At 42.5% G+C, this 26259-nt stretch overlaps 1 protein-coding gene across 3 annotated transcripts in view; it reads left to right on the top strand.

The window, feature by feature from the left end:
- MYO5A (myosin VA) overlaps positions 1-26259 on the top strand; it is a 188358-nt gene that overhangs the window by 122664 nt on the left and 39435 nt on the right. For all 3 annotated transcript variants that reach the window (XM_090029364.1, XM_090029362.1, XM_090029363.1), the window contains exons 12-20: positions 978-1118; positions 2375-2500; positions 5816-5899; positions 12800-12961; positions 14813-14910; positions 15316-15402; positions 15498-15606; positions 17110-17321; positions 18156-18312. In XM_090029364.1, the coding sequence (XP_089885490.1) occupies positions 978-1118; positions 2375-2500; positions 5816-5899; positions 12800-12961; positions 14813-14910; positions 15316-15402; positions 15498-15606; positions 17110-17321; positions 18156-18312 (1176 nt within the window). The remainder of the gene's footprint in view (positions 1-977; positions 1119-2374; positions 2501-5815; positions 5900-12799; positions 12962-14812; positions 14911-15315; positions 15403-15497; positions 15607-17109; positions 17322-18155; positions 18313-26259) is intronic.

Raw genomic sequence — 26259 nt, 5'->3', positions numbered from 1 at the left:
TTGTACTGCATACATTATGCTTTAGGTGCAATACAAAACATAGTATAAACTAGAGGAAAGAAAAAAAAAAAAGAAAAAAAGTAAGGAATCCGTTTAAAAAAAGAGGATCTTTAGTGTGTTTAAGACTAAAGTTTGCTGGTTGAATATTTTATTACCATGATTCCCACCCCCCAGCTTTCACTTTCAGTATACATATCTTATTAAGGGTGTGCATTTTTAAAAATATTTTTTGTGAAACATTTCACAACTTCATTTTTAGTGATGTAGTGAATCCAGATGAATGTAACCTTTTCGGTGTAAGAAGTCTATTTGGCAAGGTTTTGACACAAAAATCTGATCTAAATCAAACATACATTTTAGTATAAGGGCCATTTGAGAACAAATGGGTCTCAAATAGTCTCTCTGAATGGAAAACATGCAAGTTATTAGGATCTTTATGAAGCATGGCAAGATTTTGATTGATAAACATAGTTGTGTTAGTCTGAAGTTAGGTAGAAGGCAGGGTAAATTTTGTAGACTATATATCTACTTTAATCAGTCTGTAAGGTGCAAATTTACCCTGCTTTCTACTAAGATCTTGAATGCCAGCATAGCCTAATTCATATACAAATGCAGGGAAAGCATATATTACATATCTTGTTGGTTTTTTAAGGAAAAAAAATCTATAATAATTTTGGAACAGTATAGTGGGGAAAAATAAACAAGCATGTGTATTATAGATATTTCACATGCCTTTGTTCACAATGTGCATTTCCCTTTGATATGTTGAGATAGGAAGAAAAACCCAGCCCCCAAAAAAGTGCCAGAAGGAAAAGACTTCTTGCCCTTCTTCCACTTGTTCATTAAAGTATTAGTTCCATTTTAACTTTCTTATTACTCAGTAGCCAGGTCTAAATTGCCAAGAAGCAATCAAGTTAGAGGCCATTGTATTTGATATGAATTTTTATACACGGATATTCTGGGTTTTTTTCTTGTAGCATGTGTTTAAGCTGGAACAGGAGGAGTATATGAAGGAACAAATACCATGGACTTTGATTGATTTTTATGACAATCAGCCTTGTATAAACCTCATAGAGGCCAAAATGGGCATTCTAGATCTGCTAGATGAGGAATGTAAGGTAGGTTTTTCAATAACTGTTACACTGGAAGCTGCATGCATCTCCTGTTTCTATGAACTTTATGTGGTTCTGATAGGGAAAGGTCATCTGTAGTTAACTGTTGTTTTAATGATGGTATTAACTTTTTTGGATGGGGGGAGAATTGCAGGAGAATAGAAGTCAGGCATATTCACTCCTTTCATCTTAATCCACATATCTAGAACTCTGGTTGGAGCTCCAACCACTCCATGGTTTGTCACTGCCACCTATCTGGGCTCAGCAAGTGCTGCTTTGCCACCCTTGAATACTTTTAGTGCTGCAGTTATCCACTTTGGTTCCTCCCAAAATATTTTGAGCTTTAAGGCCTTGCATGATCAACCTCCAGGCAAGCATGCACATGCATGTGTGCATACAGACACTTCTCATCAAATCTGTACAGCTGAGCAATGGTGCAGGTCCTTATCAGTTATTAATCTTGGAGCACCCCTATACCTTCCCCATTGCCTGCATTATATTTGGCAGGGGATCCTTATAAATATTTGCAAAGCCACTATGCTGCCTTTCTTCAAATCCCACCCAAACAGTCTTACTCCTGAGCACTACAAAATACTGGATACTAGCCACAAGACATCCTAAGGATGCTGCTGTTTTTACTGAGACTAATGGTTTCATTGATCGTATTCTTTCCTGCCTCCTTCCAAATGTTTGTATATTTTCTACCTGTTGTCTTTTTTCATAAATTAAGATTATAAAATCTTTGGAGCAGGAACTTCTTTTATAGCACATGGCTGTTCAATGTCCAGCTTAGTAGAAACCCAACTTGGGGTTTCTTTCTGCTACAGCAGTATGAACAGCTAATAATGGAGGCTTTCCAGCCTATTTTTTGATAAGGTAGTTTGCATACAGTAGTTTTGTTTTCAAGTTTTCAACACTGAGTGCATTGTTGGCAAAAAGTATGATCTATTTACCTCTGTCTTCCTGTTACTGTTTCCCTTCTTGTAACTCAAGACACTAGTTTAACAAGTGTTGTCCTTACTGTAAGTATCCTCAGTGAAGTCAGTGGGGCTAACTGTTTTGGTAAGTAGTACCTGTGATCGATGGGTTACATCCAAAATTAGTTACCACAGTTCTGTCATTAGTGTAGAAGAAGAAATCCAAACAAATTCAAATAGAATTCAGTAGTTGTCCCCGCTATCATGGTGCCACCTTTTTGGTTTGTTTAATTCTAATAGGTGCTCAGCATGGTGTAAACTGTGTTTTATAATTCTTTTACGTAGATGCCCAAAGGCTCAGATGACAGTTGGGCCCAGAAATTGTACAATACCCATTTGAATAAATGTGCACTCTTTGAAAAGCCACGGATGTCAAACAAAGCTTTTATCATCCAACACTTTGCTGACAAGGTAAGGGTTTTATTCCTTTTCAGTAGTTGCACAAAAAGCTCTGTGCTTGAGTTAAAACTAAATTTGCCAAAAAGTAATATAATTTAGGGAAGTGATCCTCCAACCTTTTTAAGTAAAAGATCACCTCTGACATTTAAAAGCAACCCAAGATCTATTGTGTGCTGCTGCTGCCCCCGCCTCTCCCCGGAGATGCGTCTGTGAGGAGGGAAGGGGGAGCACATCAAGGCAGAGGGAGAAAAAATTATTTGGGGGTGCGTCTCCCCAGCAGGTAAGTCCCATCCGGCCAGGGCCCCACTCAACTTACTCCTTCTTCCCCTGTGGCACTGTCCCTCACCGCAAGGGCCTCAGCCTTGCCCTCACCCCTTCCCTCCCCCACAGACTGACTGGCTGGGCTGGGGTGTGTGTGCATGCATGCATGTAGGCATTCAGCCCCCCACCTCAGCCTCGGAATGACCCCAAGAGGCTCCAGGATCTACCGATGGATAGAGATCCAATAGTTGATGACCGCTAATTTAGGAGATTCAGAATAACCTGCCATTGCTAATAATAGTGGGGTTTCATCCGAACTGGCTTAGAGTGCAGCAGGTAACTGAAAACTGCATGGTACAAATATATTCAAAGATTGTCAGAAAACTTTACAGGCTAGTAAAGTTACTGGCTAGTAATCTCGTTTTGTAGGGTCCATACTACTACACTGGTTTTATAGATATGAAACTAAGAAAGGTGAATTTAATTGTATAAAATCATAGAGCATGTGAGAGCATGTGTGAACCAAGAATGTAAATGCAATCTAGTAATCTCTGAATGCATGCTAAAAGTCCCAAAGAAATTTCATTTAAAATACTTATAAAAGTTCTTAGTTTGCATACGCTAAAGAAAAAGTGTATCTGATTCCACAGAATTTGTGGTCTTTACTTCTCCAGTTTGTTTCCTCTGTAGTATTTGAATCAGTATGTAAAAGACGTGAAACCCTATTTTGCTACTCTTTTCTGTATGCTAGTCTCAGTGAAAACATATAGTTAACATGCCTGATCCATGAACTAGAAAGATGGAAAAGCAAAAAAGACAATTAATGAAAACCTTCATAAACTGTTAAATACGTTGAACGTGACTTGTGGGGGAAAACGCTTTCTCTGAACTCCACGCTGAATAGATTGTTCAGTTTAGTTTGGGGAAGTCCATACTGTGGCTATCTCTAAGCCTATGTAGGACTAAGGCATTGCCAGTGTTAAATTATATCATCTTTCACATATCCACTCATGATCCCATGCAGAGATTTTGAAGGAAAAATAGTAAAAAGATAGCAAGTTTTCTAAACTATATATCCAGTTTTACTGCTTGTATTTCCTGAAGAAATAAGCAGAGCTCTTTACTTCCCTCTAGTGGTAATGTTTCAGATGTGATCGGTAAGGTCCTAGCAGACATTCAGTTAAAGATGTAATGGGATCTGACCTGTGCATGGCAGGAGCTGTGATTGTGTGATTGGGAATGAGATCCAAATCGTACCATGTGGCTGGTGCAGGGAGAAGAATCCAATCAGCTGATTGGGGCTGGCAGCCTTAGGACTGCATGGGAGCCAAGGGCTCTGGTGGTAAAATGGGAACCAGCCACAAAGTTGTTATACATTTTTTGTGTGATAATTTTGTGGGTTATTCCCTGTCTTATCACACTATTAATGCCATGAACATGTGGCTGGGGTTACCACTTAAAACAGGGGGTGGGTAATTATTTTGGGCAGAGGGCTGCTTACCAAGTTTTGGCAACCTGTTGAAGGCCGCATGGGTAGCCCCGCCCCGTAGTCACAGGAGGAAGTCCTGCCCCTGATCTTTGCCACCAGAGGTCCCTCCCCCTGCAAGTACTCCTTTCAGCAAGGGGTTTTGTCATCTCGGAACTGGAAAAATACCAAATAATATAGCAAACATCTTGTATCAGTACTAGTAGAATTTCTCAGTCCTAGTAGGACTGGCATAGAGACTTACCATTGGAAGCAGGCATAGATGAAGGGTTTAGAGATGGAACTTCTCCTCCCCCCCCCCCCATATTCTTATCTGAATTTCCCTGTTGGGTGCCGGCAGGCAGGAACATCCCCAGGGGCACAGGCAAGAAGGCTCTGCTAAGCATGGGGCTTCCAGTGGGAGGTGCAGGGGTAGGAGGGGGCTGGGGGCAGGGCCGGACCAGGTGGGCTTTGCTTCTGGGCTGCTTAGTCCTGTCAGCTTCCCTTGGGTCCTACTGCCCCGACCCCTGTCATCTTTGACAGGCAGCCAGGAGCAGATAAATACTAATTTTCTAAATTTTTTAGGGGCCCCGCAGGACAGGTAGAATGGGCTGGGGGGCTGGATCCAGCCTGCGGGCCATATTTTGCCTACCCCTTTCTTAAAATGTGATTACCTGCTTAACTGCATCTGAACATGTGATGTCTGCCAGGGACCTAAGATGCATTTTCAAGGTAACATTCAAAATAGGGATTATATGGTGAATAGGCCTTGTATAGGAGATGAATTTATTTTTGCCACAGCCCTTAGAATAGTCCCAACATGAGAGCATTGCTGGGCATGTATGATCCCTGATGGATGTTCCATCTACATCACCAACTGTGATAGTCAAATTGCTAAAGAGGTCATTGTTGCTCTATTAAAGTATAGATCAATTTTAACACAACCTCCCCCTTCTGTGGTTAGTTTGAGACCCATAGCATGAAGCAGCATATTTATATCTATGTATTTTACAATATTAGCCCATGGATTGTTGCCATTTTTTTTCTTTTTACCAATCCTTGGATCATCTGTTGAGTTTGTTAGGCTGTGGCTACCTTTGGTCCATGAGAATCCCTGTCCCTTTTAGGATAAAGGAACGAATTAAGAGGTTTTACGTGGGGATAGTTAGAGAACATAGACTTTTTATTAGCACTGAAGAAAGTTGCTTATTTGAGTGTAGAGGAAGGCTTTGGCTCACTGGCTGAGGAACACTGTCTGCAGCCTACAGCATCTCATCTAATGAGATGGGATATCTATTACTTTATCGGCTCTGGCTTGTGTCTGTTTATCAGCTATGTTAAATGAAACACAGAAATGAAGTGGCTCAGCCCATATTCTGGTTCTTAATCTTTCTAATAACCACTCAGTCATGCTGGGTTACCATAGGTGTTTTTGTACCAATATATTTTCTCTAGTTATGCCTATGTGTAGTTTAAAATTTGAAAGTTTTTATTAGGATGTAATTTTTTTAAATTTCCAGGTTACAACTGATGAGTCCTGTACAAATGTGCTTCTAATTAAAGAGGTTTTTATAGAATTGTTGATTTGTTCACATTTTCAGGTAGAATATCAATGTGAAGGTTTTCTGGAAAAGAACAAAGACACTGTCTATGAAGAACAAATCAAGGTCCTAAAATCAAGTAAGGTTAGTATCAAGGATTTTTTTGTATTAATACAAGATATGAGTTGAAGGTTGATATAATATGAAGGTCTTCTAAAAACCTTAGAATTTTGTTTTAGAATAAATGACCCTTGAAGCTGGTTATAGTGTGTATTTACAGTAAAAGCCATGTTAACCGTCACAAGTGGGGAATGGGGGTGCCAGTAATCTAAAAATGCTGGTTTCCTGAGGCACAGCAGTTTCTGGGTGGATACGAGGGAGGGAGGTGGGAGGTGGCAGCAGCCACACACAAAGTGGGGGATGGCGACAGACGCACGCGGAGCAGCAACAGCACAGGTTGGTGGGTAGCAGTGGTGGCCACCGCGTGCAAATTTCCTCCCCCCTCACTCCCCCACTGCCTGCTGTTCCTGGCCAGCTGGCTGGAAATTCCAGTTACTAGAGTGCACTGGTTACTAAAATGCTGGTTAACATGGCTTTTATTGTATTTAGTTATCTGTCCATATTTAGACATTTTTTTCAGTCAGAAACAATTGGGAAACTTGTTTTGAAAACTATAGACAAGAAAATGAATTGATATGTTTGAACCTTTTTTCAATTGACTTACTTATTTTCAGCTGTACAATAAATTTTCAGTAAATACCACTGTAATTTTTCTCAGGCTGTTTAGAAAGGGCAACAGGGAATCTCAGTGGATCATAGTATAAGAGACTTAACTGAACATGTCTACACATGCCACTAATGTACAGAAATAAACTGCAGAGCTTACTCCACAGTTTATAGCTCCTAGGCACACCCTTTACATGTGCGTCTGTACCGCATCACATTAAGCCAGGTTAGAGCAGACCAGGCTGGCATGGGGTCCAGGAGATCAGCCTGCCAGCCCAGAGCTGCTTCAACCAGGCTCAGTGTGCTGTGTAAGGGCTGTCTGGGGCCCCAGGGTACTTCAGTGCAGGGCTAGCCAGCAGGCTGCCCCTGCACTGAAGCACCCTCATGCCCCAGCCAGCTAGGTTGGTATCTTCATGTGCACTACTGTGGATGAGAGAACTCCTCAGCAGGGTAGTACCTGTAAATAAACTAGTATTAATTTCCTGTGTCCTAGATGCTGAAAAGTTTACTGCACAGTTAATTAGTCAACTGTGCAGTAAACATCTCATGTAGACATACAAACTGTTACCTTCTAAACTGCACAGCCACAGATTTCTAAATGTTGTGAAAACAGGCGAGGTCCTCCTACCTGCTTGCTCCAAAAGCCAAATGAAAGAGAGAAAATCAGTCAGGGTGGTGAATCTTGCTTGGTCTGGAAACATAAACCAGTCTTTACTTAGCTTTTGAAGCTTGTTTAAAAAAAAAAAAAAAAAAAAAAAAGAAAGAAATAGAACTGTTCCATTTAAAAACTTGCTCCGTGTTGTGGAGTGGCTAATTATGTTGTCTTTCTTAATGAGAAGGATGCTAGTGATTAATTTCCTAAAATGTAAATAGAAGTAACATGGTATTTTCTTACTTCAGGGACTGCGAATTTGCTAACTATAGATTCCCATGTGAATTAGCATAATATACATAGAATTATTAGTATAGCTGATCACCATCCTGTCAAACTAGGGTTGTGTGAAGCTTTGCTCCCTGATTCGATTCGGTGGCTGAATTTCCAAATCTGAATCAAATCAAGAGACCCTTTAATGTCTCCAAATCGAATTGGAACCCTCGGAAAGATTTGGAGATTCGGATATAGACACAGGTTTAAGTGTTTTTTCTATATACCTCTGGGTACCAGGTGGCTCGTGAATGCTGCCATGGTGGGGCGGATGGAGAGTTCCACAGGAATGCAGGGGGCATGCTCAGAAGCAAACCAGAGGCACTTCCAGTCCATTTCTGGGTCCTCCGGGGAGTGCATAGGGGGGCCCCTCTGCATCCCCGTGCTCAGGAACTGGTGCCTCCTGGGTCTGGGGGGCACCGGGGGTCCCCTTCAGCCAATTGCCAAGCCAGAGGGGCGCAGTGGGGCTCCCCACCGGACCTGGAAGTACAGGAAACCCTCGCTATTTGCAGTTTCAGATATTCTATTTGAATGCTGAACCTGCATTTTAAATACTTCATACGCTTACAGGAGCTCCTCAGGAGCTCTGCACTTGCTGCCACCAGGCTCCCACCATTGCCATCGGAGCCATGCCTTTCCCTCAGCCACTGGGGGCATTGTGTTCATGAACACTGTGCCTTATTTGCAGATTTCGCCATTCGCGGAGGATACAAGAATGTATCCCTCATGAATGGCGAGGGTCGCCTGTACTTCCAGTCCATTTCCAGGTTCATCGCCAAGCATGCGAGGGCCCCACCCTGTGCTCCTGTTGGACACTCTATCCACTGCAGCATCACAGCATTCATGAGCCATGCCTAGTACCTCAAGGTATGTAGAAAAAACATTTAAACCTGTCTATGGCCAAATAGCTGATTCTTCGAATCAGCATTGACTGTTCAGATTCGGTTTTGGTCAGTCGAATCGGGGACAGTGATCCAAATCAACTAGTCTAATCACTGTCCCTGATTCAGGCCGAATCTGAATCAACTACATCTTGTTTCACACACCTGTATCAGAAATCCCTGTATTCCATGTGTTTGTGTTCTCAGTTGGGATATAAACATGAAGTATCCAAAGTTTTTTTTGTATAACGATAAATCTTTTTAAAAATTCTGTTCTGAAACAGGCATTTTCTTTCACTATGATATCAATCTCTCTGCTCACATGAGCCACTTCAGTGCCTTTTGGGAGTTGCAACTCTCCATCTTTCATGTCTGTGTTCTTTTGCTGGACACTGCTGCCAAGTTACAGTACATCAGCCACATAGAGAGACTGATGAGCATCATGGGAGGCATACGCTAATCCATAATGGGAAAATAGGAGCATTAGAAACCTGGAGGAGAAGTCCCAAAAAGCATGACAGTAGTTCAGGAAAAGTCAGAGATTAATGTCAACTTAACCTGTCTGGCAAAATGAAACGTTTTGATTTTTCCCAATGGAAATTCCACCAAAACCTGCTTTTCTAGAGAAAAAGTCAATTGTGAAAGAAACCCATTTCCCAGTGGGAAAATACTTCATTTGAAATTTTTCATTTGGCCCTAATTATTAGCAGTTGTTCACAGTAGCTTTACATTTTCTGATTTAAGTTTTGACATTAATATACTTTTTTTTTCTTGATGCTGTTTTCTTGGCTCACCATACATGTTCACCAGAAGGTAATCGAAAATCTAATATGTCATTTATAATTTCAGTCACGCTTCCTTCTGCATCACCATCCCATCCAGAGATTTACATGTTTAGCAAGAAAATTGCTCTCCTCTCAGAGTAAACATATTTATACGGGAGGGTTATGTAATGCAAGCGCTTAAATATTGGCTGCTCTAAAAATCTGTCCACAGCACTTGTTTAAGCTTGTTTTATCCTAGTGCATGCATTGTTCAAGTAATATAATTGTTCTCAGTTTTCATGCTTTATGCTGGCATGTTATTAAAATTTACCTTGTCATGGTTTTGTGTCAAAAGAGATGGTTCTATTAGATTGTTAGCAGCATGTCTGTGAAATTATCTGAAATATCACAGGGAATGGAAAATGCTTTCCTCTTTCACCATACATGATTTGTCTGCCCTTTGATCAATACTTTTTTCCTTTTTTTTTCTTTCTTTTTTTTTTAATTGAGCAATGCCACTGCCCTGGGAAACGAAGAGGTGTTGAGACAGGAAAAACAGTATAGACTCTGTCTGTAGTGCCCCTTTTCTACAATATTATCTTTAGCAATATCCTTCAGTAACAATGGTAAAGAATAGCCATGTTGTATTAACTCCCTTTCCTATACCTTGAGATGATGCCTTAGAAAAAGGTATCTTTGAAAAGAAGTCAACCATTTTTACGTTGTGTATTTGATTCCTCAGAAGTCTCAGTGCATCAGCAATCTGGAACCTAGGAAGCATCTTTATTATGTTGGTCCATTAGTAGCAGACTCACTGAGATAAAGATTTTTTTATTATATCACATGCATTTCTTTACTTGACTTTTGGAGGCCAACATATCTTCTGTGAAATGTCTCATGCAACCTATGGCTCTGGGTGGGTGATATTTGTCTTTCTTTTGGTTCTTGAATCTCAGACTACTTTTAGCACCTTTATTGTAACTTTCCATTGTTCAGGAGAGTTACATGAGTCACAAATGTTGGGCTAGCAGAACATATTTCTCAAGTTATATTGACAGCAAAAGAACATCATCTTGTTGCACAGCTTGTTTCATTGAAAGTTTGCACACTTGTCAAGCCTTGTAAGATGGTCAAATATTTTTTTTAAGTTGCCTGTGGCTAAGTGCTTTATAGTCATGAAGGCCTAATGTTCCTACCTGTTTGTGATGATGAGAGATTCTAAGTTAAAGACTACTCATTTTTAGATAGACGGGTGCAGGTTTCCTCATTCTGACAGTGCTTCTGAGGTGGTAGCTATCTGCAGAAAGACTTGGCAATGTTCCCTATGGTTATGATCAGGAATCCTTGTTTTATCTGTTTAAAAATCACAGCTTCTCTGGAGTGGGACGTGGAGGCTCGGTGCTGCTGCTGCCGTCATTGCTGCCAAGAGCCCCACGCCAGCCGCACTGCCAAGGTCAGGCACCCCTTGCCTGTCTGGCAGTAGCAGGACTGATGGTGTGGTATTGCACCTCCCTGCTGCTGCTGGGCAGACAAGGGCATCTCACCTTGACGGCACAGCTGGTGTGGGGTTCCTGGCAGTAGTGGCAGTGGCACCACGCCTCCCCACCCTATTTTGTGGTCCCGCCCACTGGGCTGCAGAGACCCCGGGAGGGAGAGCAGTAGGGCAGGGAGCCTTGACCCTCCATTGGGCAGCCTGCATCCTCCCCCGCCCGTGTACAGATCTGGAGGGGGCACATGCCCCCCCTGTCCGGGAGCACAGACAGCAGTAAGGAGCCAGCCCCCCTGCTATCCCTGTGAACTGCTCCCCTAGTCAGGCCCCACAGCTGCGCATTCCTACCCCAGCTGGGCAGCACTCCCCAGCCCAGCCACCAACCCTACTCCATTCCCTCCCTCACCATGGCTGCCTCAGTTTGCACCCCCCATGTCACCTATACCATCCCCACACATCGCCTTTACCCCCTTCCCCCTCTGTCCCCAACTTACCTGCAGGCAGCTGGGAGAGCTGTTCTTCACCTCTGCTTGGTTATATTGCTGGTCATATGCGCATGGCACCCCATACATCCTGTTCCCCCCAGCCCCAGGCATTCCCTTGCAACCTGGAACTGCCAGTCTGCAAGGGAAATCCTCCGGTTTCCTGCATTTTTCTCCTTTAGAGGGAAAATCTGTGTTTTTCTGTGGCAGACAGAAAACCTGGATCCCTAGTTGTGATATAATTACAGGTAGCTGTTAGAGCCCCGTTTGGTTTTGTTGTATTTTATTAAGCGTTTGGCTTCCTTCATCCCTCAAAATGACTGTTAAAGTTCCCAGAGATTGTTAGGGAATTTTTTTCTCCATTCCTACTCTACCACATAAAGTAGATCTTTCAGCTTGGTAAATATATCTTCTTTCTAGCTAGTAATTTATTTCAGAGTTTTGAATAGAGTTCTTTGGTGATGTCTGTTGGGTCATTCAGTCCCTCTGGCTGGTAGGTGTGTACGAAACAGGCTTGATTTGATTCAGATTCAGCCTGAATTGGGGACAGTGATTTCATTTGTTGATTTGGATCACTGTCCCCAGTTTGATTTGGCCAAATCTGAATTCTGCAGATTTGATGCTGATTTGGACAACTGGTGATTTGGCCAGAGACCAGCTTTAAATGTTTTTTCTACATACCTTGAGGTACCAGGCACAGCTCATCCACTTCTGGGTCTGCCAGGGAATGCATGGGAGTCTCCCTGTGCCCCCCTGGCTCAACGATCAGCCATGGGGGGACCCCGGGTGCCCCTCCAGACGCACTTCTGGCCCACTTCCAGATCTGCTGCTGAGCATGCCGGGGCCCCCCATGCTTCTGTGGGACACTCCATGTGCCCCAGCATTGCAGCATTCACAAGCCACCTGGTACCTAGAGGTATGTAGAAAAAACATTTAAAGCTGTATTTACGTCCCAGTCACTGAATCTTTCCTAATCTCTCCAAATTGATTCAGAGGTTTATTTCTGATTCAATTCATAGAGATTAAAGGGTCCCCTGGTTTGATTCGGATTTGGAGATTCAGCCACTAAATCGGGCCAAATCTCCGCTGAATCGAATCGGGGTGGAAGCTTTGCACAGCCCTACTGGACAGCTCTCAAAGGAACTAAGTGAATGCACCATGGGAACATCAGGAGAAATTCTAGCTTTTGAGTTGTCCTGTGTAGCCATGTGTCTGTTCTGATGAAACAATGCTGCGTCAGTCCACCTGAGTTGTGTAGGTCTTGCTTACCGTATGAGATTCAATGAAGTTGGAATTAGATCCAGAAAGAGAAGTGTTGATCACAAATATAAACAACTTCAGCTTTAAATTACTGTTTTCCACACCACATTGCAAATGTGCTCTCTCTTATCTCCTCTTCCCCTTTGGGAGAAACAATCTTTACAGAAAGCAAGTATGGATTCCAACCATTCTGGATCCTTAGGAAAGATTATACTAATACTTTGTACTTCAGTACCCATCAGATGTTTTCATAAAAGGATCTTAAAGTCATTTTAAACGATCACTTTTGTCTATTACCTCTTTAAGGTAAATAAGTAGTTATACCTCTTTTCTTGATCAAAAGATTCATTCACTTTGTCAAGGTCCCACAGACACCTGCTAACAAAGCTAAGAGAAGTGCCTAAGTGTCCTCTCTTTCAGATCCATGTATTGCCTGTTAAACAGCATTTCTCCCTTTCTTGAATATTTACCCTCTCTCTCATTCTGACATGTTTCATTATTCCTACTGCTTCACTAGTTTAAGCTGCTGCCAGAGTTATTTCGTGATGAGGGGAAGGTCCTTAGTCCCACCTCAGCAACCACATCAGGTCGCACACCACTGTCCCGAACTGTTGTAAAACCAGCCAAGACTAGGCCAGGCCAAGCAAGCAAGGAACATAAGAAAACTGTGGGACATCAGGTGAGTTGAACCACTGATTATTTCTATTAGAATAAACTCCTCCATCTCCCTTTCTTTCCCTGTTCCCCCATAGATTTAGTCCTACTTTGGGCTGCTATTTCTTAGGAACATTGGTTGGAGGCTTTCTATCTAGGCTGTTTGTTCCAGTGGAGGGTTCATCATCAAAGTTCACTCAGTAGCACAGTGTTTGATCTTCTCCCTTTGTTTTTAAAATATAATGGAGCCTTTCATTTTTTTCACACATGCCTCACAGACCGACAGTGGGACCTTGATTAATTAAACACTTTACCTGAAGAATGGGGTACCTAGTTTTCCAAAATACTGACAAAAATCTGTAGAAATACTGTGCAACTCCTGTAAAAGAAGCTGCCTCTTGCAGAAATATGGGGTTTGTTTGTTTTCAATCATGGTGTTTGTTGTGCTCATGTCATCTACTTTCAGAACCACCTCCTCTCTCAGCCTTCTCTGGCCATGCATGAGAGCAGCTATTTCTGCATATCAGAAAATCTGTCCCAAAATTATTCATTTAACCTAAAACTCAGCAAATTTTAAATGAAATATTCAAATCCATGTGGTCATAAGGACAGTTTCACAGCCCACTACCTTCCAATTATGGCTAGCTAAAGCAACAGGTTAGATATGGATGTCTTGCACCCCAGCCTCTCCCAGGAAAGTTCTGCAACCCATTGAGGAACTAATAACTACTAGGAATAGGGCACAGAGTAAGAAAGTGAAAAGGTTTCCTAAGATTGTCATGTTTTACATTGGGATTTAATAGATAGCAACTTAAATTACACAGGAGCCTTGTTCAGACCCTAGGTTTTATACACTTGTCAGCTTGTACCAGTCCTTTTGCAGTTGTGTTCGGTATTGTCTCAAGCTACCTGTGGGTGTAGTTCCAGGTATATTATTTTAGAACAGACCAGAGGCACACTGCACCAAGTAATGAGATGGGTCCCAGCTGTGTGACGCCTTTATCAGGGTTGGACAAAGTCCTCATTTGAGAGGTAGGGCTAGAGTCTCTTGGCCATGATAAAAAGCATACATAAATGCATACTGTGAATGGAAGAGTTTTATTCTCATTAAGCATACTCTGCAGAAGTCTTACTATAACATCAACGGCACTTCCAGCTTCTAAGCAGAAGTAGGATGGGCACTGTTTCTGCCAAGGCTGTGTAGACAAATTGGATGTTAAATCTTCCATTTGACATAGCCAAGTGCATACCATAATGAGAAATAACTAAAGTCATGTTCCAGTTGCTTAGTATTTTAACATGCTCAGATTATTACTAATTTCAGCTGTAACATGCAAGGTTGGTCCATAAAACCTATGCTGCCTATAGAAATGTTCAATACAAAATGTATTCCATTTTTACTCTTTAACTTCATATTTAGATTCTTTGGAATTTTATGCCCAAAAGCTAAAGCACCAAACCAGTTACATGTAGTCGTCATCGTATACTGTTGAGAAAATTAATGTAATAGATTCCATGTGCCTGCAAAGTGGAATGTAGCTAGAAATTCAGAATAGCTGTCTCCTTAAATTGCAACACGCCCGCAGCTTGCATGGTTATATTTGCCTGTCGGCAATTAAAGCATTTGTATTGCAGATGGCACTATGATTGTGAATGATTCTATAGGAGTGTCTCAGTAAGTATGAATTGCTTCCAAGTACTACTACAGTGATGTATCTTATTTTACACTAGGACAAGCTTCAACCAAAATGGTCTATTGACATTTGACTTTATTTTGGGTCTAATCTAATAACAGATGTTATGATTTAAACCAAGATTGAATTTCAACATATTGTGTAAATTCCTGATTTTTCTCTTTTTTTCTTTGTAAATGCAGTTTCGCAACTCTCTTCATCTGCTGATGGAAACCCTCAATGCTACAACTCCCCACTATGTGCGTTGTATTAAGCCCAATGACTTCAAGTTTCCATTCACGTAAGTTGGCCAAGTTACGGTGTCTGAAGACAGAGACTTAGCTATGAATTCAAGAAGAGTGCCTGGTGGTCTTTGAGGTCTGGACCCAGTGCCTGTTGTCACTCAGCAGTAAAATGATGTGTGTTGATAACATCAGGATGCACCTCACAAAAGAAGATGTTTTGGACTTAGTGGAGATAAGTACTGGCCAACACATACATTCTTACTATCCAACAAGAAAACCTGCAATTTTCTGTTCTGAGTTGATATAAGAGCTCACACTCTTAAATAATCTGAAATAATGACAACCTTTTTTTTTAAATAGGCATTTATAGCCCTAACACTCACTGTTTCTGGACTTTTATTTTCATGCTCTAGTCACTTAAAAAGCCCACCATCTGACAAATGCTTTATTTTCATATGCAGATTTGATGAAAAGCGGGCAGTACAGCAGCTCAGGGCTTGTGGTGTCCTGGAAACGATCCGAATCAGTGCAGCTGGCTTCCCCTCAAGGTAGGCTTGCTAATTTGGTTTGTTTTTAACTGCAATCATTTTCATCAAGTTATTTCCATTATATGGTCAACACCCTTTCTATTTCTTGGAACCAGGTGGACATATCAAGAGTTCTTCAGTCGCTATCGTGTCCTAATGAAGCAAAAAGATGTCCTTAGTGACCGAAAACAGACATGTAAAAATGTCCTGGAGAAGCTAATTCTGGTAAATGTAGTGTTTTAAAAAAGTGTTGCTCCCCTTTCTATGAATTTCATAATAGCTACACATTTTTTTTCCTTAAACTTCAAACAGCAGCCAGCAGTAGCTTATGGAAGTCATAGTCCCTCTGAATATTATGGGTTTTTTGCTGAAATGAAAGATGCTTCTCTGCTTTTAAAGCAGGGGTGCTCAACTCAAGGCCCACAGGCCAAATCCACCGCCTGGTGATCACTTGGTTTGTGGGGCTCCCCACAAGTCTGAAAATTTGGCTGCAGGGGAGTGTGGCATCATTCCCCTGCTGCCAAGTTTCCAGACCAAGGGAGAGCTCCCCCACGAGCCAAATATTGTGAACCTGTGCACTAGATCAGGTGCACAAGGCAACATGGTACCCAATCTCGTTGTGCAGGGGTGATGTAACCCAATCCTGGCATGCAGGGACAGCATGCTGACCCTGATATGTAGGGTCCAGTAGGGTCCCACATCACTCATCTGGCTTCCCAGGGCCAAAAGTTTGAGAACCACTCATTGTAAAACTTTGGAAATACCACAACTTACCTTTGCAAGGGATAATTATTTTTATAGTTAAATTAAGAAAGCTGTTACTTGAATTAATGCAAATTACTATTGCTGCAATATGGGATCTGGATTAAACTTTCCAGTCCATGAATGTCTGGAAGACAACAGTATTAAGCATTGGTGGGATGTGAGTAGGGAGGGTTCTCACCTCATTTAACAGCAAGGTGTATTAGCTTTCAGAGTATATTTAATCTGAGAAGTCTATCATGAAGGAATAACTGCGTGTGTGTGTACATTGATTCTTCACTGTCCCAAATAAAAACCTTTTCAGCCTATCATCCATTTTTCAGCCACACCTTTCTTAGCATTCTGAAACCCTGCCATAGTCCCAGGAATCTCCTGATATTGTTCTATGGGGGAGTACTAGGAAGAGACTTTCCAACAAAGGAACACAAAACCAATCAGTGCTTGAGCTGTGCATATAAAAGGTTCTTGGCTTCAGGGTGGAACTAGAAAAAAATGGGAAAACTAAACAATAAGTTTGTCAACCCAAAACAAATTTTCTGTTTTTTGGCTTGAAAACCTGAAAAAAAACAATTTGAGGTCAAAAGAAACTAAATAGAATGTGAATGTGGCATTTACCCCAGGGAAAATCACATTCATTACAGAAAATATCAGTTTTCAATTCTGTGATGTGTAAAAGCTATAAAATACAACCCCCTTTTTCATGAAGTACTTCCAAAAGTATTTAGCTCTAAACATTCCTCAAATATTATTCTTTAATATTTCACCAGTTCTCCAACAACTAATTCTGTAAAAGTGTGCACAGAAAATAATAGAATGAAAAATCTTGCCCCTTTTAAGTAATTGTTAAGAGCAGGTTTAGCTGGAGTACTATATGGGATGTTTTATCTCTCTTTTTTTCAGCCTCTGAGACTTTTTATCGATCATTTTTTAATCCTGTTACTGGTCATATATTTCCTTTGAATATAGGACAAGGATAAGTACCAGTTTGGTAAGACCAAAATATTTTTCCGGGCTGGCCAAGTAGCATATCTGGAAAAAATAAGGGCAGATAAGTTGAGAGCTGCCTGCATCCGCATCCAGAAAACGATCCGAGGCTGGCTGATGCGTAAGAAGTACCTGCGCATGAGGAAGGCAGCTATTACCATTCAGCGATATGTCAGAGGCTACCAGGCACGATGGTAAGTGGCACATTAGGGGACACTTGCTCTAATCTTGATGCAGATCCCTTTAACTAGGGGATTTCACTATGAAAACATCTTCTGTCTCCTTCTTATATGAATCATTTAGGAATCTAATTTTCAGCATAATGAAGGAAGCAGAGTAGAATCTGGGTTCCCATAAGTACAGTACCTGCTACTTTTGTCCTTCAAAAAAAAAACAAAAAAACCCCCATCTCCCAGCTGGGCACTGCCAAATACCTACTTATTTTCTGTTAGAGGAGGGTTCTTGCTGCAACTCAATTCTTACCCACTGTCTTGCTGCCACACACGCATAGTCAATTTTCCCTGACGCTCAAAAGGTGATCATGGTTCCACTATTGAAGAATCAAGTTCACAGGCCAGGATGCAATGTAGAAGGGGCAAGTAACATAGGGGTGCATGGCTGGAGCAGCTGACTGAGGGAAACAAGTCAACAGCTGAGGTGAGGAATCAGCCATGCGAATATGGATTGTATTTTAATGTACTTTGTGAGTAGTCTTTCAGGAAGGCTAAGGGTTAAAGGTGGACCCTTTGTTGAAGTGTTTTAGAAAACATAAGAAGAGTTTGTCAGTTCCTCACTGCAGCTCTCCGAGGATGAGACAATGTTTCTTGAAGGTGATAAGGGTCAATTTTCTTACATACCTGGGTAGTAGAGTAGTAATGTAAATACTGTATCATGGGCAAAACTATTCATAAAAGAGAATGAACAGAAAATTTAGCTTGAAAGAGCAAGTAAAGTTTTAGGACTAGGTGAAAGGTATTTGTGATTTATAGATGACATCCATAATTATTTCTGCTGTTTGTTTTGGTCAGTTATGTCAAGTTCCTGCGACGAACTCGGGCTGCCACCATCATTCAGAAGTTCCAGCGTATGTATGTGGTTCGCAAAAGATACCAGCGCATGCAAGCTGTCACTATTGCTCTTCAGTCACTCTTACGAGGTTACATGGCCAGGAACAAATACCAGCAGGTAAGAAGACCTAACATTTAATTGGTGCCCCTCTTGCTTTTTTCTTCAGCTACTTCTACATTAGATCAGAATGATATTTCTGGACTGCTCAAAAATGCTTGTGCATACAAATTGTCATACCTCATGCACACTCAGAATATCCCTACATGCACTACAGTAAAGTATCTGAATATATGGATGCCAAGATACAGTTATAAGCCACTTGGTAATTAGGGGTCATGGTCAATATTATTCACACAATTATTCAATCCCTGATTTATGTCAAAACCTAAAATTAAGACTGTATCAGAATGCTTGTTTATTTTGCTGCTAGTGAGCAGGCTCCTGATAAAATAGATTATTGAGTTAATTCTTTTTATTTTTACTTATACTGGGCTTAGTTTATTGAAGGATTGATCAACTTTGTCTTAAAATTATGATATGACATTTAGAATTAAAACTGAACAGCTTTTATTTTAAAAATTAGATTTTTCTTTTAAATGTTGCAGGCCTGGAAGCAGAATTACTGTTCAGTTGGCTAACATAGACAACATTTTTCATGGCAGTTTTGTCTCTTACTACTCTTTTACAAAGGTCAACTAATCATTCACTGAAAAGTTGTCCTACAGAGTTCTGTTTCTTCTCTCGGTGATATAGTTTAAAAGTATAGACCATAAATGCCTAGCAATAACTGTTTAAAATGCTTCTCTCATATTTGATCAGACTGTTGCAGTGAAAGAATTTCTCCACACTTTACATTTGTGTAAAAGAAAGTGATGTGTATATTCTTGTGCACCAAGTATGGCAGCTGAACATAGCATCAATATGAAGGTTGTGAAAATGAGCGGTCAGCAGGTAGATAGAAAAATTTCTTCACCTGTACACATTCACTCAGTCACCTCCTATTCCACCTGCTATACATTTTTCTAGTGTACATAATAGTGCTTGGTTTAACTAACGTTTCATAGTTTCTAGGGTCAGAAGGGACCTGAGCAGATCATCAAGTACGACCCCCTGCCATGGCAGGAAAGAGTACTGGGGTCAAACGACCCCAGCAAGGTGTTCATCTAGCCTCCTCTTAAAGACCCCCAGGGTAGGAGCCAGCACCACTTCTCTTGGAAGTTGGTTCCAGACCCTAGCTGCCCTGACAGTGAAGTAACACCTTCTGATATCTAGCCTAAAAATCTACCCTCTGCCAGCTTGTGACTGTTATTCCTGGTCACTCCTGGTAGTGCACAGGGGAACAGGGACTTCCCCAATGCCTGCTGGTCCCCTCTGACTAGTTTGTAACAGGCAACTAGATCCCCCCTCAACCTTCTCTTGTGGAAGCTGAACAGGTTCAGGTCCTGTAGCCTCTCCTCATAGGGCATGCCCTGCTGCCCCCAGTCACGTGAGTCACCCTCCTCTGGACCCTCTCCATGTTGTCCACATCCCTCTTGAAGTGTGGCCCCCAGAACTGGCCGCAGTACTCTAGCTGCGGCCTGACCAGTGCCGCATAGAGGGGGAGGATCGCCTCCTTGGACCTGCTTGAGATGCATGTGTGGATGCATGACAAGGTGCGGTTGGCCTTCCTGACTGCATCCCCACACTGCCTGGTCCATGTTCCTCTTGGCATCGATGATGACTCCAAGATCCTTTTCTGCCTCTGCACTGGTGAAGGGGGTCTTCCCCAGCCTGTAGGTATGCTGTTGGTTCTTCCTCCCCAGGTGCAGCACCTTGCACTTGTCAGTGTTGAATCCCATCCTATTCTCATCCACCCACCCCTGTAACCTGTCTAGGTCCGATTTCAGCCTATTCCTCCCGTCTAGCGTGCCCACATCCCCCCACATCTTGATGTCATCAGCACATTTGAACAGGGTGCTTTTTACTCCCTCGTCCAAGTCACTGATGAAGATATTGAACAGTGCGGGCCTGAGGACTGAGCCCTGCGAAACCCCCCTGCCCACATCCCTCCAGGTTGAAAATGACCCATCCACTACCACTCTCTGGGTGCAGCCCTCCAGCCAGTTGGCTGTGCAGGTGTCGACACCACAGTCCCCCAGTTTCTTAATGAGAACAAGGGCGAGAGACAGTGTCAAAGGCCTTCCGAAAGTCCAGGAAGACTATGTCCACTGGTACCCCAGCATCTAAGATCTGGTGATCTGGTCATAGAAGGTTGGTCTGACAGGACTTGCCGCTAATGAACCTGTGTTGATTGCCCCTAAGCATAATCTCCCCTGCTAGCCCCTCGTGGACATGTGCCAGAATAATTTTCTCAAAAAGTTTGCCCAGGATCGAGGTAAGACTAACTGGCCTATAGTTTCCCGGGTCCTCCTTCCTCCCCTTTTTGAAGATGAGAACCACACTGGCCCTCTTCCAGTCCTCTGGCACCACACCAGAGCACCACGAGTTTGAAGTGTCTGTGTTATTGGTTTATGTAACAATATTAATATATGGAATTTTGATAGGTTGACGGTTGCTTTTCAAACAATGTACACCAACTTCAGAAAAGAATAAGCTTCCTGTTAACTTGAGATACGTGTCACCTCAACTTTTAACCTAAATCCACCCTCATGGTATGTGGAGCAGATGATTCAAGCCACTCAATATACCTCAACATAGTCATGTGATTGTTATGCGTATGATGAGTTATAAAGAACACCATTTGATAGGCTTGTCGCATAACCTTGTAATACAGAAGTCATGTTACTTATGGAGTCACTAAAAGGGCCAGTCAAACCTATCTGTCAAAGGAGGCTGCTCAATCTTAATGAATTATTCACCCTAATAATTGCAGTTAAGAATTATGGAATATAAGATCCTGACACAACAGATGGAACATGGTAAAGGCAAACCATGTATACCTTATCTGTACATATTGTTCTTTGAGAGAGGAAGTTTAAGTCCTAAGGTCTTAGGATGGCTGCAATACTAGGATAATAGATGGTATAGTTATGTGATACAATTTTTAAAAATTACGATTTTCCAAAATTGAAAATCTGTTCTCCGTTCAGTTTGATTGGAAGCAGAATTGCTGCTCAGTTGGCCGACATACACAAGGCAAACATCTTTCATTGCAAGTTTGTTTATTACCATTGTTTTGCATTAGATTTTCAACCATCAGCTAATCATTCACTGACAGTTTGTCCTGGAGTATTCTGTTTCTTCTCTGGCTGATATAGATAAGAGGTATAGGACAATACATGACTTTAAGTCCACATATGACTTTAATATATGATGCGTCCATTACTCTTTAGGAAAGGATTGTGAAAGCTGCCTGTCGTTTTATGGGCACGTGCCCAGAAGGCATGTGCAACAGTCATGTGACTAAAATGGAATCTGAACTAATTGAATCACCTGTTGCATACATCCTGGGATAGGCCTCCAAAGCATATTGTGTTGTGCTGGTCAGTTTAACAAGAAGCTTAGTTCCTCCTCAGGTTTTTCATAAACTTTGGGAAAGCATTCGATAAAATCAGTAAAATTTTTAAAATATTTTTATATTCTTCTGGAATGTTTCATTTTATCCTTGGAATACAAATTTCACTGACTGATGAGGACTAGACCAACAGAACGGAGGTATTTTATATTACTTTATTTTTCCTTTCAGGCTATTTAAGGTAAAAATGTAACTGAATATTGATTTTATTTTAGTTTTCAAGGTATATATACACTGGTAATGTGAAACTGCAGATAAACAGATAACAAGTAGGCCTGTGCAACATGGCAAGTATTCGATTTGGATTTGGCCAATTCGTAGGGACAGTGATTGAATTCAGTGATTCGACAGATCAAATCCCCCACAGTCGGGGAGGGTTTGGGGCTGGGGGGGGCACAGGACTTGGCGAGTGGGGGCTCCCGCCACTGCCCATTACCAGTCTGGGAGGGCATGGAAGCAGGTGTGTGCTCTTGGATCTGCGCAGGGTGGGCTAAACCAGGCTGTGTGAAAGGCACTGGGAGTGGGGGCTATGCCCTTGTACCACTTGCCCAGCCCCCCTGCGCCTCCCAGACAAGTGGCTTCACTCCAACTGGGCAAGCAGCAGCAGGGCATGGGGGTGGTCGCATACACCTGGATCAGAGCGGGGCTGGTGGCAGGAGCTATGGGGAATTTTACCTCCCCATATAGCTTCCGCTCCACTGTGCTCTGCAGGGCGGGTGGAGCCAGGGCTGCACTCTGGTCTGCGATGGGGGCTAGCTGCCCGGAGTGCAGCCCTGGCTCCACCAGCCTTGCGGAGCGCAGCCCGGCAGCAGGCAGCTGGGGCTAGCCTCCCAGAGCGCAGCCGGCCCAGCCCACCCCACACAGATCCAGGGGCACACGCCTCCCAGGCCCTCCCGGACTGATGGTGTGCAGTGGCAGTTCCCCCCTTCCCCGAATCTCCCCCCCCCCGCCCTGGCTGGGCAGTTTGTCCCAGCCCCAATCCCTCCTCTGTGGGGGCGTTGATCTGTCCCCACCACACACACTCCTTCCCTCCCCGCTCTGCCCACCACAACAGACTTTCCAGCTGGAGGCAGCTGTATCCAATGTCCTCAAGAATGGCTGTCTGCTTAATCTATGGCCGAATCTGAATTGGAACCAAATCTTTTCCGATTCAATTGGAAGATTTTAATAGGTCTCCCAATTTGATTTGGATTAGGAGACTTGGCTGCCGATTCTCCTCTGAATCAAATCGGCTACCAAAGCTTCACACAGCCCTAATCACAAGGGAAGCAGGAATAGAGAATGCTAAACTTATGCAATGTATTTGAGTTAATATTGTAGAAGCAGTGTTAATTTTTGGCATTTCTATGCCTTGAAGAATTCTATTTCTTTACCTTAATACTTTATTAAAATAGTGATATTTCATTTCCTTGATTTATCTTTTAAAATAATAAAAAGGGATGAAACCAAACCTTGTTAAGTGCTCTGATTTTACAGTCATTGCTAGCTTTTCCAGTGGACCTTTTGAATTTGTTTATCTGAAGACAATACACTTGCATTGCATACAGTTTTAAGTTTTGTTGTCAAGAAATGTCAAGAAAAATGAGCATTATTAGATAAATACTTTGCCATATCAACTTTGTTGTTAAACCAGTAAAAGAATTCAGGCTATATTAGGAACTTAAAATTTTTAAATCAGCAGCTCTTGTAGTGATGATGCAACAGCTTTAACCTCTTAACAAAAAGTATTCAACCTTCAGAGGTTTCATTGTTGTTGCTCAAAAATCCTTAGAATCTGAATCATAGAAATTAAGGGCTGGAAGGGACCTCGAGAAATCGAGTCCAACCCCCCCTGCTCTGGGCAGGAATACTGCTGAGACCAAATGATCCCAGCAAGGTGTATGTTCAGTCTCCTCTTGAAGATTTCCAAGGTTGTGGACTGTACCACCTCCTTGGGAAGCCTGTTCCAGATTCTGGTCACTCTTGCTGTAAAGTTCTTCTGTACATCCAACCTGAAGCCAACTTCTAACAGTTTATGACCTTTGCTCTTTGTCCTCTCCTGGGGTACCCTAGTGAGCAGTTTTTCTCTCAGCTCCCAATATTCACCCCTTACATACTTACAGACAGCCACCAAGTTCCCCCTCAGTCTTTTCTTCCCCAAGCTAAACAGTCCCAGATCCCTTAGTCTTTCCTCAGAAGGTTTGTCCTCCAGACCATTAATCATTCTTGTGGCCCTTCTCTCTGGACCTTTCAAGATTCTCCGCATCTTTTTTGACGTGCAGCACCCAGAAGTGGGCACGGTACTCCAGCTGGGGTATCACCAGCGCTGGGTAGAGAGGAAGTATCTTTAGCCCTACTCATGACACATTAGCTAATGCATCCCAGTATGCTGTTAGCTCTATTGACTACAGCCTTGCACTGGTGGCTCACGCTCATCCTGTGATCAACCATAACCTTTTCAGCCATCATGATGGCCAGGACATTTTCTCTTAATCTATATTCATGTTGGTCTTTTTAAAATCTAAGTATATGCTATCAACCGCACCTCCAACAGCTGAGTAGTTCATTACTTGATCATAGAAGGAGACGAGGTTGATCAGACATGACCTGCCTGTAGTGAAACCATACTGGGTATCCTTCAGCACCATGCCTTCTACTAGTCTCTCACAAATGGACTTCTTGATCATTTTTTCTAAAATTTTACCCTATATCTAGGTCAAAGTGACTGGCCAATAGTTTCCTGGATCCTCCTTCCTCCCCTTCTTAAAGGTTGGCACCACATGGACCCTTTTCCAGTCTTCCAGGACCTCTCCCAAGCACTACAAGTCTTCATATACCCTCACCAATGGTTCCACAATGACACCAGCCAATTCCCCCAGCACTGTCAGGTGTAGTCCATCCAGTCCTGCTGACTTGAAGACATTCAGCTGCTCTAAGTGCTCCCTCACCGACCATTGGGTGGCAGTCACCCCCTCCTGCATCTGTCCAGTATCCGACCAGGCCGGTGACCTCAATTTGCGTGCAAGAACACCAACGCAAAGTATTAAAGAGTTCAGCTGTCTTCTGACTATCTGTTATCACCTGTCCTATCCCATTTTGCAAGGGGCCCACATTTTCCTTGGTCTTCCTCCTGCTCTCTGTATACCCAAAAAAGGACTTCTTATTGTCCTTGATTTCAGTTGCCAAGCTGATCTCAGTTGTCACCCTTGCCTTCCTTATCCTCTCCCTACAAACACACTTGTGTATTCTTCCTTGGTGACTACCCCTTGTTTCCACTGTTTATAAGCCTCCTTTTTCTTTTTTAAGCACTCCTTGATTCCTCTGGTAAGCCAAGAGGGCTTCTAGCCCCATTTACCACCTTTCTGCATACAAGAATGGATCTTTTTCTGTGCTCTGAGGATGATTGCTTTGCGGAATGACCATGGTTTCTGAACTCCCTTTCCCTCCAGTTGCTCTTCCCATAGGGTCCTTCCTACTATTTTCCTAAGCTCATTCAAGTCAGCCTTCCTGAAGTCAAGCACTTCTGCCCTACTGGCTGACTTCCCTGCCCTACAATGGATAGTGAATTCTGTCATCTCATGATCACTATCTCCCAGATTACCCTCAGTCTTCAGATCTCCTCCCACCAGGTTGTTCCTTTTGGCTAGAACCAAATCCAACAAAGTCTTCCCCTGGTCAGCCCATTCACCTCCTGTACTAAATAAAGTTCTTCCACACAGGTCAAAAACCTACGTGACAAGTTAGATCTGGCCAAGTGCCTCTCCCAGCAGATGTCAGGGTAATTGTGGTCACCCATGATAACCTGGTCCCTTGAATGTGAAGCCCTCATCGGTTCTCTGGAAATTAGCACCAAAGCGATATGACCATAGGAGCTACCCTTTATGATCTTGTACAACTTAGGATCTCCAGGCCTTTGGAGAAATTGCTGAAAGTCCCTTAACTCAGCTATTCAAAAACTAAATATGCAACTTGCTCTAAAATGTAAAATAGAATCTGAGCTATCTAACAAGTCTGTGAAACCATTTTTAAGTTTCTAGAATTATAAATGTTTTGTGGAATTAGACGGATATAACATCTATGATTGAAATATTGGAAGAAAAGCATACTCGGGTTTTCAAAAATTGGAAATGCTTAACTTGTTTTATGTGCCTTTGGCTTTGATTGTTAGGTCAATCACAAAAAAGATTTATGAAAGTTAGGAGGAATTAAAAGGGAAGGAAAGAATAGAAATCAGAATCTATCCAAGTAATAGCAGTTTCTGCTAGCACTTGTTTTAAAGCGTACAGCATTACACATCATGTAAAGTAGTGATCAGCAAAGTTTTATAGTGGTGGCCCAGAATAGCCCAACTCTGGTCCATGGTAGGCCACTGCTGCCACTTCCCCACACCATCCAACTGCAGCATGGCACAAGAAAGATGCCCATTGCTCAGCCACCCAGCTGCAACATGATATGGTGTAGTGCAGTAGGGGTAAAGCCAAGCACTGCTAAGGACCCTCCCGCTACTGTATGCTGCCAGAGCCCCATCTCTGCAACCACCAAGTCTGATGCAGAGAGAAATAGACTAAATG

This window comes from Crocodylus siamensis, chromosome 15 (assembly GCF_052110815.1).
Source record: "Crocodylus siamensis isolate JL-2025a chromosome 15, ASM5211081v1, whole genome shotgun sequence".
Classification (NCBI taxonomy): domain Eukaryota; kingdom Metazoa; phylum Chordata; order Crocodylia; family Crocodylidae; genus Crocodylus; species Crocodylus siamensis.
This window is presented reverse-complemented; position numbering and strand designations above follow the sequence as displayed.